This window comes from Nyctereutes procyonoides, unplaced genomic scaffold, assembly GCF_905146905.1.
Source record: "Nyctereutes procyonoides isolate TBG_1078 unplaced genomic scaffold, NYPRO_anot_genome, whole genome shotgun sequence".
In the NCBI taxonomy this organism is placed as follows: domain Eukaryota; kingdom Metazoa; phylum Chordata; class Mammalia; order Carnivora; family Canidae; genus Nyctereutes; species Nyctereutes procyonoides.
In genome coordinates this window covers 10651007-10664492 of record NW_026575024.1, presented here as the reverse complement: position 1 = coordinate 10664492, position 13486 = coordinate 10651007, and the positions used below count along the sequence as shown (strand labels likewise).

General features: G+C 44.8%; 1 protein-coding gene across 4 annotated transcripts in view; it reads right to left on the bottom strand.

The window, feature by feature from the left end:
- ADNP (activity dependent neuroprotector homeobox) overlaps nt 1-11428 on the bottom strand; it is a 32809-nt gene extending 21381 nt beyond the window's left edge. Inside the window, exons 1-2 of one of the 4 annotated variants that reach the window (XM_055300065.1) lie at nt 11343-11424; nt 9038-9211 (exon numbers count right to left, since the gene is read on the bottom strand). In XM_055300065.1, the coding sequence (XP_055156040.1) occupies nt 9038-9204 (167 nt within the window). In that variant the 5' untranslated portion in view covers nt 9205-9211; nt 11343-11424. Of the gene's footprint in view, nt 1-7576; nt 7629-9037; nt 9476-11342 lie in introns of those variants that run through there. The other 3 variants (XM_055300082.1, XM_055300073.1, XM_055300090.1) reach the window with 3 other exon arrangements.
- Between the last annotated feature and the right edge of the window lie 2058 nt (nt 11429-13486).

The following is a 13486-nucleotide window of genomic DNA, read 5'->3' as shown; positions in this document are numbered from 1 at the left end:
ATTTTATGAGGATAGTCTGGGTTGAAAATTAAAGGCATTTATCATTGATGAGTCTCTGCCAAAACTATAAATATTAAGCATCTGTTAAGATTGCTTTGAACAGGACAGATCCTCTAGAGCAAGTTCTGGATGTAATATAGGAACTTTATAAGGACCTTTACAGATTTCCAGACCAGTTTGGACAATATTAAATGAATGACTCTATGAATGACATTATTAATGGCTCCCAAACTGTTATTTAAAAAAAAAAAAACCTCAGAACTCACTTTCCTGGCAAATTTGCTTTACTCCCAGAGGCTAGGAATAGAGGAATATATCACTTCTGTCAATGTCAAAGGCTCCAATTCACTCTGCCTTAACTAACAGATTTAATCCAGTTGGAGTTACTTTAATAAGTTCAACTTTTTTTTAGTTTTGCTAAAGTGGAATGATTCTAGAGCATGTAGCAGTACAAAAAAGGATTTCCAAAGAATATTCATGTATTAAATTTTTAAATAACCTTAAGTTTCTTTCAAACAGTTAAAAAGATAGAACTGCAAAAAGGGAGAGGTCCTAGGAAAAATAAATTAGGAAGCCTTTTCAAAGATAACACAATAATGAAAATTGAGATTTAGCAAACTTTGTTTTCTTTCACGTGTTGTGGCTCATTAATATCAAACCAAGAATCTAATGGGAAATAAGCATCCCCATTCACATTATCAATCTCCAAAGTTACAGTTACATTGTGACTTAAAATTTGCTGTAAATGCTCATCACAGGTGATTTCAGATTTAGAAAAGTATGACCTGAAATTATAATTGATAGTTATTTATATCTATAAATTATAACCACTATGAATCATTTTTTTCAGTGGAGACTGATTTTCCTGACCTCATCTGATGGACTTATGAACCCTTAAAATATGTAGGAAGACAAGGGTGCCATCTCACTATTCAAAGCAAAGAAAATCTATTAAAAAAGATTCTTGTTTTTTTTTCTTCCCCCTGCTAGAGATCAAGAATCTACTGTGTGGCTGACACGGAGCAGACACTCAATATATGTAGAATGAACAAACAGCTCCTGCCTAGAAAGGACTTACAGAGATGATACCCCATAAATATCTATAGGAAAAGAGGCCAAGTGTCAGGTGTGTCACAAATTAAATGCTCTAACATTTCATAAGAGGGAAAATTCATTCTCAGGAGGGAGCAGGAGAGTGAAAGTAGATGCTAAGCTGGGGGCCACCAGGTTAGTTAAGGACCTGCATTCACTGCAAACAAAACAAAACACCAAAAAAAAAAAAAAAAAAAAAAAAAAACCACAAAACAACAACAAACAAAACAAAACAAAAAAAACCCCTCAAACAAACCACCTTGTCGGCACAGTTCCAGAGGTGGGACAGCAAGTTCTAGGAACTACTGTAGAGAGTCCAGAATGGCTGCTATGTCAAACTTCTGAGTAATAATGAATGACAGGGTTGGGAAGGTAGGTTGGAGATAGGATAGAAGCCTTGAGTGTGAAACTAGAGTCTGTTGCTGTGTCTGGTAGCCACTGAGGAGGTGCCGCTGACATTGAGGCAGAGAAAGGATATAATTCTAATGGAGCTTTAAGAGAATTAATCTGGCCCACTTGGCAGGATCCATTACAAAAGGCCTAGAGGAAGTCTATGCAGAGTAAAAATACCAGACCCTAGGCAACCCTCAGAATCACCTGAGGGTGCTTACACCCATCTCAGACCTACAGGATCTGAAAGGTCTAAAAAAAAAATCACCAGAGCCTTAGGTATAAGTTAATAAGATACTGACTGAAGTGATGGCAAAAAGAAGATGAAGTTCAAGGATGAAGCCTATAGCCTACATCAACATTTGTTTCCCAGTAAAACTATATTGTTTTCATAAATAAAAATTTAGCTGACCTATCAGACACGTAAAATTTTTACCTCACAACTTCAAATTTCGGTAACAAGTAGGGTGACAACACAGTAAAGCTTTCCTCTGCTCAAAAGAAAGATGGTACGACACAGCTATTAAGAATATAGCTCCAGGGGAGCCCGGGTGGCTCAGTTGGTTTAGTGTGTCTGCTTCGGTGCAGGTCATGTATGATCCCAGGGTTCTGGGATTGAGCCTTAATGTCTGGCTCCCAGCTCAGCAGGGAGCCTGCTTCTCCCTCTTCCTTTGCCCCTCCCCTGCTTATGCTTGCTCTGTAAAATAAAAATCTTAAAAAAAAAAAAAAAAGTTCGAGAGTTGGGCTGATCTGTATCATTACTTAATCCTTACTTTGCCACTTACTAGCTTTGTGAACCTAAAAATGTTACTCAACCTCTGGAGGTCTGTTTCCTTATGGTATAACCAGGACACTACTCCATTGTTCAAGTGCCAGAAGGATTAAATGAGATGATACCTGTTAACACTTAAAGTAGTTATCATTATTGTCTTAAACCAGAGTCTGGAATAGTCACTTCGAAAATCATGAGCTCACACTGTGGCATATCTTTTCAAAAATGTGGGACTATTCCTGAGAATCAGATGTGGTTGCCATGTATCTGTCCCTAGATACATCAAATTGCACATTTACACACATAATTGTGTTTTCACACAATACTTTGCATTTGTGTGAGAGGGTCATGTTAAAGAGTTAGCATATTCTTAACTTTACAAACTCTGTGGCATTTAAAACATCTGCAAGTACCCACAATAAACCTAGGTGACTTACAGTCACATAAAAACATAAAGGTATGATCTAGGTTTTGCATATTTATTTTTTAAAAAACACTTCTCTTTTTTTTAAGATTTCATTTATTTATTCATGAGAGACACACGAGAGAGGCAGAGACACAGGCAGAGGGAGAAGCAGGCTCCACGCAGGGAGCCTGATGTGGGACTCAATCCCGGGACTCCAGGACAATGAATGCCCTGGGCCGAAGGGAGGCGCTAAACCGCTGAGCCACCCAGGGATCCCCCACTTCTCTTTAAAGAAGACTTTCAGACTAAAAGACTAGTTGCCTACAACTGGAAACTATTATGTTTTGGTTTATCCTGTTACTTGGGAGTATTTAGATTTCAGATGAGAATCCTAACTGTGACCACCCAGAACACCAATGGAACCAACGGCTTTCAGGGTGTTTTGAGAATGTGCCGAGACTATGACACAATACATGGATGGAAGAGAAGACGGAACTGGAAGGACAAAATGAAAGCTGAGCAACTGAAGGTTTGCTCCCTAACTATTGATTGAAATATTGAAGTTCACAAATTTTTTTTTTAAGATTTTATTTATTTATTCATGAGAGAACACAGAGAGAAGCAGAGACACAGGCAGAGGGAGAAGCAGGCTCCATGCAGGAAGCCTGATGTGAGAATCGACCCTGGGACTCCAGGATCACGCCCTGAGCCAAAGGCAGACACTTAACTGCTGAGCCACCCAGGCGTCCCTCAGGAAGAATTTTATTTAAAAGGGAGAAAGAGGGGATCCCTGGGTGGCGCAGCGGTTTAGCGCCTGCCTTTGGCCCAGGGCGTGACCCGGGATCAAATCCCACGTCGGGCTCCCGATGCATGGAGCCTGCTTCTGTCTCTGCCTCTCTCTCTCTCTCTCTGTGACTATCATAAAAAAATAAATAAATAAATAAATAAACAAAAATAAAAGGGAGAAAGATGCCTCACAGCTTATCAAAAAAAGAAAAAAAAAGATTGAGAATATCTCTAATACCTTTATCTAGCTGTAGGGAGTATGAGATGGGGAGAATTTCCCAATTTACTCCATTTTATTTATTTTCAAAGATTTTTTTTAAAAAAAGATTTCATTTATTTATTCATGGGGGGCGGGGCAGAGACAGGCAGGGGGAGAAGCAGGGTCCCTTGCAGGGAGCCAGGATCACGCCCGGGACTGAAGGGTGCACTAAACCGCTGAGCCACCTGGGTTGCCCTATTTTTAAAGATTTTATTTATTTATTCATGAGGTGCAGAGACACAGGCAGAGGGGAGAAATGGGGACTTGATCCCAGGACCCCAGGATCATGACCTAAGCCAAAGGCAGATGCTCAACCACTGAGCCATCGAGGCGTCCCAATTTATTCCATTTTCTTTTTCTTTTTTTAAGTAATAAATTTATTTTTTATTGGTGTTCAATTATAACACCCGGTGCTCATCCCGTCAAGTGCCCCCCTCAGTGTCCGTCAATTTATTCCATTTTAAATAGAATTCCAGGCAAGGCAGGATCACACCATGGGGAATGACTGCAATACCTTGCTGCCTACAGAAGAACTCCACAGCTGAGCGCTGTTGCTGTCAATACAGGTGGACAGCCTGGCTGAAGAGAAATGTGAACATAAGAAATCAATTCACAAGTAGCCCTAAGCAGACATCCAGACACATCCACCTATAGTCAATCCAGGAGCATGTCACTGGTCTGCTCATATAAATGGCCTAAGACAAAAGTAGGTTATTTTTAATTCTTTAATGAGAAAATTTTCATGCTCTATCAAAACTACTCAGAAATAATTTTCCCAGAGTAAGGGAAAAGTACTTTTCTCCTCATTCATGAATAACAGAATAATTTATTTGAATCACCTCAAGTTTTTCTGAGCCATCTCCTAGGAGTCAAGGCCTAAAGGGCAAAGATTTCTTTGTAGCAGGAGCATTATTTGTGTAGCAGGCCTTTGCCACTTGGTGGCTCGACCCTTACGCTTTCTGCAGAAGTTTTTCTTGGTGTTGTTTTTAGGCCTACCTGACTGAATCAGGACTTTGAGCCGACTGCATAGTTCCACTTCCCAGTTCCAGTTCACCCTTTCACAAGAGCAAGAATTCTAAATGTTGACACATTGACAATGCCCACTTTAAGATTTTAATGAACTCTTCCATATTTTCACTAGAGTGAAGTTTCTTCAGATATACTGGATTTCAAAAGAAACCACTCATACAGGTTATCATTTGTTGCCAGTTCCCAACAGAAAAAGGTGCGAGTTTTAAGGGAAGCACAGGCTTCCACAAATTCTGAAATGGAGCAGAGGAGTTCAGAAAAAAGGAAAGGCAGAAGGGCCAAAAGCCAGTAATTATCTAAGCAAAAATAACTGTTCAGAGGAGAGAAAGAACAAGGGTGCCCTAAACCAAAACATTGGGAAAAGCAACAGGACCGTAAACAAACTTTCTTTTTAGATCCTTGTACAGGCAACTTCAAACCAGACATGTGCTGCTTCAACTAGTCACCCCCAGCACAATTATCGCTGGTACTCTCTTGCTGGGGGTATGGCCAGCCTCTCTTGTCAAGCCTATATAGGATCCTTGGGTATATTCACTGACACACAAGCAAAGAGGAGCACTACCCAGTTATGAAGCATTCCTGTGAGCCTTCATGAGACAAAAACAAAAACACAACAAAACTTGGGAACCCTATAAAGCCTGTGTTCCAAGACAGGCCTGGCATGGACACATTCATTCTGTGGCTCACTTCAACTAAGCACATTGCAGTGCCTTGATTTCCCCACTTGTGAAACAAGGAAAATCCTGAGAACTGAGAACCTCAGGTTTATAAAATGCTTGGCAAATAAAATGGGCACGCCATTAATATTACCCTAAAGGCCAGCAAAGAGGCCTTTACACTCACAGCTCACCCTTCTTCAAGACATCAAGCAAGTCATATGACAAGTGACACATAAACAGAAACAACCCACAGCTGAGTGACTCAGTTACAAATCGATACCCTTACTGGACAGTGAATTAGGATGTGTAGGGATTTATTTTTAATTCTAAGTGATGATGGTCAAACAATGCACGAGACTCCTACAGATTACGTGCATGCTTTTTGACTTAAACCTTAACTCTTAAACTGCAGTACATGTTCAGGGCAGTCTTCCTTAGTACCTTTATTTCTAGAAATTTCATTATTTCTCTAGCTGCTATCTTAGAACTAAGCCATGCATCAATAAAAGCAAGGAAGCTTGTGAGTCTGAAATAGAAAGAATTACAGGCAGAGGACAAGTGAATGCGTACATGGAGACCAGAGAACCAAGAACTGAAATAGTAAAAAGAACTTTACATTTTACACTGATTAGGAAATGTGTGCCCTCAAATCACATCAGTTCCTGTATATAGTTGGCACACTATTAGGAAGTGTGACTTCCTAATAATAGACTCATGCATCACAACATAATCAAGTTGATATACATATATCCCAATTTGAGAAGCCTGATAATAAATGAGGATAGCCTTCTTCCAGTGAAGCAGAATATAGACTCTCATTTAAGCCGACTCATTAACTGCCAGATATCAAAGGTAGGTCACAACCAAAACACAGGTCTGAAGAGTACTAAGACATGGAAAGAGACTGAAGGAGCACAATCATCCTTCCCCTCGCTTTGTAATTAACAGGGTCAGGCAAACAGAACAAGATAAAATCATGAAGTCATGATGGAACCATGGCCACTCATACTGTGCAAAACAAGGATGCCTTCTTTTGTAAAGTATCTCAACCATTAGGGCAGAAGAAAGTGCCAATGAGTAAACAAGAAACAGTTTCTACATTCAAAGTATCAATTCAGTTAGTGTGGGTGGGGGTTTGGTTCTCACCAATTTCAAATGCCAAGTTTTCAAACTATCAACATAAAATACATAACTGACAGTGATGCACATCAGCAAAATAGGACATTTGTTCCAGACCTAATGCCACAAGCTCTTACAAAACTAAAAGTCTGCATGATGCTAGAAACACATCAAGCTCTGTGAATCTAACGATAAGCCCCTTGGAAGTCCAGGATGAACATGCAGATTATTACACAATAGTATCGGGCATGTTGGTGTAAACTACAAATTGACTTCTATTCTTATAAAAATTTCCTTTTGGGTACTTTCACCTAAATTAATCTCACTATGATTTTAATAGATTATTTTTCCAAAAATTACAATGTCTAATCCCAAAATCTTTTTCTGTAGTTAAATGTACTGTTTCCCAATTATATCTCTAATGCTCGGATTTTGTATTTGATAATACGACAGTTATTTCCAACTCTAAAAGAAACGAGTTGTATTTTGGGTATATACACACTCACACCAATTGACGAAATCAACCTGCCAAGGTCTATTACAACTTATGCAATTTTGTTATAGTTCCCAAAAGACAAAAATATTACTGAAATTGTGAATTTTTTCTTTTCTCTCTCTCTCTACTCAAGTACTGATCCCTATTTGAGCCTTTGTAACTGATCAGCTCTATCTTCTTTAATTTCCATCATTAAACATGTAGCCAGCATGTGCACATCATAAATGCAATCAACCAAAAGACTGCTGAATATTTAAAATTTCAAAATACTAAAAATTGTGTTGAGTAGACGTTTTTCAAATTCTGTGAACAGTTACAAGGAAAGCCAACAATTTAACACATAGTGCACCTTATTTAATCAAATTGGAGTAATTAAACAAACGTGTGCATATATGTTGTAACAAGAAGCAAAAATCATTTTTACTTGGTAAAAGCCTATTAGCTGGTTATCTGGTAGCAACTACATGTTCAGGAAAAGGCCTATTCTGATCAGAGAATCTTTAAGGCTTTTAAAAGTTTAGCAACTCTTGAGATTGGGTCATCAAAATAACAATAATTGAGAACTTACTTGACACTTAATCTGTTCAACATGGTGACGTTTTATTTTTAATATAAATAGTATTAGAACTTTTCCTGCACTCTGGTTTAAGGAAAAAAAAGAGAAATTTAAGCAAAACAAATTCACAGTGGGTATGTTTACAACCAATGACTTCCAGGATAGGCAGGGCCAGAGGTCTTTTAGAGATTCAAAGCCCAATCTCCTATATTTTCTAAACAGAGACTATAAAAATCAAAATCAAAGGCTTAGTTCAATGTACAGTAGCCTCTAATATGGTAACTTTAGGAAATTTCAACAAAGGCTAAGTAAAGAAGGAATTTCTACTTAAAGCTCAATTAAACAGAATACCCATTCCCACCTTCCGGTTAATTGAGGCTCCCTTCCCCCACCCTGTACTTTTAACAAACCCTCAGTTTACCTAAATTCCAGCCTTCAAGCCCAATAGCCTTACTATCTATTTTTTTTTAATTTTTAAATTAAATTTAATTTAATTTAGAATGCTCAAACCAGGAAACCTTGAAAAACTGCAGAATACATGCTTTCTAAGAGCTCATAGCAAGTTCTCCCGTAGGAGGAGAATGGCTATTACCACTAAGGATATCAGTTAACACTGCATCTTATGTGTAATTTGTCAAGTCAAATAAAAGCACCTTCACAAACCTCACCTCAAACATACCCTCAAATACGAAGTGGTTTTCAAACTACTCCTTTAAAAACTCATATAACTATCTATCAAAGACGAAGTACAGGTCAAAATTATAGCTGTTTAACAAATACTGATCAGTATTTAAAAATTATAAATATCACTATTAGATTTAATATCTGATTCTTGTGGCTACTAAAATATTGCAAAAGCAATATAGTTAAGTCTCCAATGGAATAACTGAACCAAGCTGCCTCCTTCCTTTTCACTCACCAAAACCTTACTTGGCAGCAAATGTCCCATGAAAACTCTCTTAAGCACCAACTGGTTAACTATGTATCAAAGAATACACCCATTCATAAGTTTCCCCATAAACTTATCTTGGTCTATCTATGTAACATACTTGCAACAAAGTCTTAAAAGTACCCTTGATTATCAACAACCACTGACAATCATTGGTAACAAGGACAGGTTCATGGAAGGGCCTGTTCTGATCAGAGAATCTGTAAGGTTTATAGAAACTACAGCAACTCTTGAGCCTGGGTCATCAAGATAACAATAATGAAGAACTTAACATACTTTATACACAAGAGTGCAGAATGCAAATGATTAAAACAGCATTAGCAACTTCAAAATTTTCTCTTAAACAAGCCATCAAGTCATTTCTCTGTTCAGAACCCTCCACTGCAACCAGCTCTAACCGGTTCCTTGAGGAATGTGGCTAGGCTGAAATTTTGGAAGTGTTGGCTTTGGTGGTGACCAAGGAGGAAGAAGTCTCTGGCTTCCCTGTTGCTGCAGTTCCCACCCTCCAAAATGAATATACCCACCGGTGTGAATTGACAATGTGGTCCAAAGAGCAAGGCAGGAACGGAGTCCAGATCCTCAAAATGGCAGTACAGGGCATAACCACTAGGCCACCTATCAGTTCAGTACAAAAAGTACAACCCTGTGCATCATGGTGCAAAAGCTGGGGCCTAGGTTTCGCATTGTGCATCTCACACCTATGGAAATAACAAGAGGAGTAAAATCTATAGAAATCAACACACCCTAAGAAGGTGGGTGCTCACAGAAGACCGGTGTCAACACTTTTGCAAAGGTGGTTGGTGGTTGGCTACTGAGATAATGAATGGCGGCAATTACAAGTCCAAAGTTGGAAGGCAACAAAATTTTACAATCAACTCTGTTGAGTTTGACAATGAAGAATTCAACACGGGTTTGATGTTTACCAACAAGGCTTTGCAAATCATGACACCCATCTACATGCTTATGAGAATTACTACCCCACTAACATTCTAACAACATCCTTCAAGAATGATTTTTAACTCTCAAAGAGTTGGAAAGATTTGGGCCATGAAGAAAGGAGGCAATCAGCAATACCCCCAAACCAATGCGTTACTCTCAGGTTTCACACTTTCCCCTTTACCATCTGACCTTGGAAAGACATGGTGACTCATTCAAAGCTTAAGGTGGAAGAATTCCATAATTCCAGAGAATAGAAAATCTGTGTACCAATGATGTGCCAAGAACAAATGTGGATTGTCTGAGGGTCAACAGTTTTGAAAAAGTAAAAAGAGAGAACTTTTAAAATGCAGGGTGGGTTCTTTAAAAGAAATAAAATCACCGCTCTTGACTCCCTTAATCCTTCGCCATGTTGCTGTCAGCTCACCAACTAAGAGTGCGAGAGTGTGTCTTGCTGGGTCCATTTTCCCATGGTCTGTAGAAGGCGCTGTGAAGCACATCCTGTTCTAGCTCTGGGGCCCTTCCCCCCTCTGCAGCCTTACCCAGTGCAGGGAATGCGCCCCCTACTGACTCCAACACTCATCGCCTTTAGCCGACTTGGCTGCGGTGCATTTTGGGTGGGGGCTGGTATTTTCTTCATGGCCATAAACCAGAAGCAACAATGCAGATTTATAAAGAAACTGTATCAAGCCACTCAGGAGATTTCTGTTTTTTTGTTTTTGTTTTTTTGTTTTTTTTCATTTTGAAGGTTCAAGACACTGGTACGAGAAGCATCAGGGATAGGAACTGGGTGTGTGGGGATGGACAGCATTAAAATGGCAAACACAGGAAACAGTTTGGTTCTTTTTCCCTCCTAAGCCTTTGTCTGAGAAATGGGGTTATAGCAAGAACTGCCCAGAGGAATTGGGTGAATGCAAGAACATCAAGAAGACTTAGTGTGGGTCCATGTGTGGCCAAAAAGGATATTAGACCTTAGCGCCTGGTCTTGGGCAGAAGAGGAAGAGAAGCAATCGCGCCTTTTCCAGCAGACAGGCATCCAGGTTGAGGGGGAGGGGAGGGCAGGCAGGCGGCCCAGAGGAAAGAGAGGTGAATAAAAGGGTGCTCAAAGAACTCCTCCCCATTCATTGCATTAAAAAAAAAAAAAAAATCTTTTCGCAGCTTTCTGGATTTCTTTCTTTCTTTTTTTTCTTTCTTTTTTTTTTTACCGTCTCATTGCAAAGTTGGGGCTCAGAATGTTCCTAAGAGGTCGTGCTGACCAGGCAGCTGCGCCTGGGGAAAGGGGGTGGTGGTGGACTCGGTGGCTAGGACAGGAGGGGAGCTGGCGTGCTGGGGAGGAAGGGCTGCACGGCGGAGGCAAAGACTTTCCACTCCGTGCCATGCACGCTCCCCGCCCCCCAGTGTCCCCCTCCCCCAGCCGAGGGTGGGCAGAGGTGGCAGCGGGCTCGTCCCAGGCACCGGGGGTGTGCGTGGGGGGCTCCTTTCGGGAGGAAGGGCTCCGTTCCAGGGATGGGAGCAGCTCGGCGCTCGCTGGGGGCGGGGTGGAGGGAGATGCCATCAGCGGCACAGGCTCCGGGGCCGGGCTGGCTGCCGGCCTCGGCGGGCTCGCGGGGCGGGGAGGGGGGTCGGGCTGCAGGAGGAGGCGCCTGGCCCCCGGAGCGGAGCCCGGGTAGCGGTCCGCGGCGGGGCGGGCGCTCCGTCAGCACCGGAGCGTGCAGAGGAGCGTGTGTGGCCGGAGCGCAGGCAGTCGGCACAACAATGCGCCCGCGGGCCGGCTCGGCGGGAGCGGGAGCGGGAGCGGGAGCGGGGCCGGGGCCGGGAGCGGGAGGCGGGAGGCGGGAGCGGGGCCGGGCCGGGCCGGGCCGCGGGGTGGGCGCGCGGCGGCCGCGGGCTTACCTTGACTCGGCCTCGAGGCGCGCGCGGGGCCGGCGTGCTCGGGGGCCGGGCGGCGGCGGCGGCGGCGGCGGCGGGCGGATGGCGGCGGCACGGCGGTGGCGGTGGCGGTGGCGGTGGCGGCGGCGGCGGCGGCGGCGGCGAGGGCGCGCCCGGGGCCTCGTCGCGCGCTGGCTCGGCGGGCTCCGGCTCGCGCCGCGGCCGCGGCTGCTGCCGGGGGGCGCGGCGGGCGCAGCAGAGCGGCGGGCGGCGGCGGCGGCGCGAGCGGCTCCCTCCAGTCCCCGCGCGGGCGGCGGCGGCAGCGTCGTCGAGCGGTGCAGACAAAGGAGGGGCGGAGGGAGGAGACGGAGGGTGTGGGAGAGGCGGCTTCACCGGCGCGGGCGGGCGGGCGGCGGCGGCCGCGCTCCTCTCGCTCCTCTCGCTCCTCAGCAGCGGGGACCGAGAGAGGGAGCTGTGTCTGAGGAGACGCCAAAATCCCCCTTAGCGCTGCCCGCGGGAGGGGGAGGGGGCACAAGATGGCGGCGGCCGGGGGGGGGGGGGGCGGGAGTTCAGCTCATGGATCCCGGCGGGCGGCGGAGGGGAGACCGGGCCGGCGGAGGCGGCGGCGGCAACGGGCGGGGGAGGGGGCTGATCCCGCGTCTCCCCTCAGCAGACAATACAAGCGCCTCGGAGCGAGTCCCCGAACCTGCCCTAGCCAAAATGGCGGCCGAGAAAGAGCGGAAGTGACGTAAATACCTCATTAGCATAAGAGGACTCATTGTCCAGCTAAGTAGGGGGGGCAGTGGGGGACAGCACCCCTTCCCCCCTTGTCCCCCAGGGACCACTCTCTCACTCCCACCTGGGCTTGCACCTAACTTTTTGGGAGGGAGGGGGGCACCAGCACCCCTGCCTAAGGGAAATTATATAATCCCCACTGAGGGGGAGCTCTCGCGAGAACCAAGAGGATTTGCCATTGACCCACTAGGAGGCGCCGCGGATAATGGCCGCAGTGCGCTTCCAAGGCCCGTGTGCACGGCGGGCGCCTTCCTCTGGCCGCAGCGCCGGCGGCGGAGGCACCAGCGGCGGGCCGCAGCACGCCCTGCACTCAGTCAGGTGGCCGTGCCGGGGATCCCTGCGCGGGCCCAGCTGGGCCTGGACTACATCTGGCGGGAGGGGGCGTGTGGGCAGCCCGGCGGCTCCACGTGCTGGGAGGCCTGCGCTCTCACGGGCCGGGCCGGGCCTGGCCGGGCCGCAGCGGGAAGGGCAGGGGCACCTGGCCGCTCGAGCGCGATGCCTCCTGCCTTAAAAGAGGTGTGAGGGCCTCGTGCTTCACACACCGACTGGGGATGGGACACGAGCCCACGGAGCCCCGGTTCCTTCCCGGCGGGTGGGTCACCCGGTGGACAGGGGCTGACTGTCTTCCAAGTCAAAGATGGGCTCTTCTCTTTGGCCTGAAGAAAACAAATGGGAGCCTAGCGTTTGGGGGCCTCTGGACCGGTGAAGCCTGAAGAGGAGAAAGGGTGCTGCTGATGGGCCTCCAGAAGATGCTCAAAAACTACACTTCAACTGTGGTCCCAAGGACAGTCATTCTAGCCTTACCACAATGTGGATGTCACAAGGCAGCACATGGACAGCTCGTGTAAATTTAGGTCAATCCCAACCAACACGTTGTCTCAACACCTTTGAACCCACCTTTTGGAGTAGACTGTATCTAAGAGTATGTCATTGGCTAAACATACTGAAGAGTAAGGAACACCATCATGAAGCATTAACCAAGCCTGTTTTCCTAAGGTGTGCTCTGTAAATACACTGATCTTTGGCCGTTTCTCTAAATTTCAAGTTAAAACAGTTTCAAACAGTACTTAACATCTCAAAGATTCTGACTAAACTGAAAATAGTACAGATTGTGGTTACATATAGCTCAATGTCTAAGACTTCACTTAGCAGGTTTAAACAAGCCATTTGAACCAATACAGAATTCCATTAGTTCCTGAAATTGTGATAAGATAAATCTTTAAAAGCCAAATCAGTATTTCAAAGGAAAACAAGAGCTGGGAAAGTTAAAAAAAAAAAAAAAAAAAAAAAAGGTGTGTGTGTGTGTGTGTGTGTGTGTGTGTGAGAGAGAGGGTGGCACAAGCATTTGATTTAGAGAAACAAAGATGAAGAAT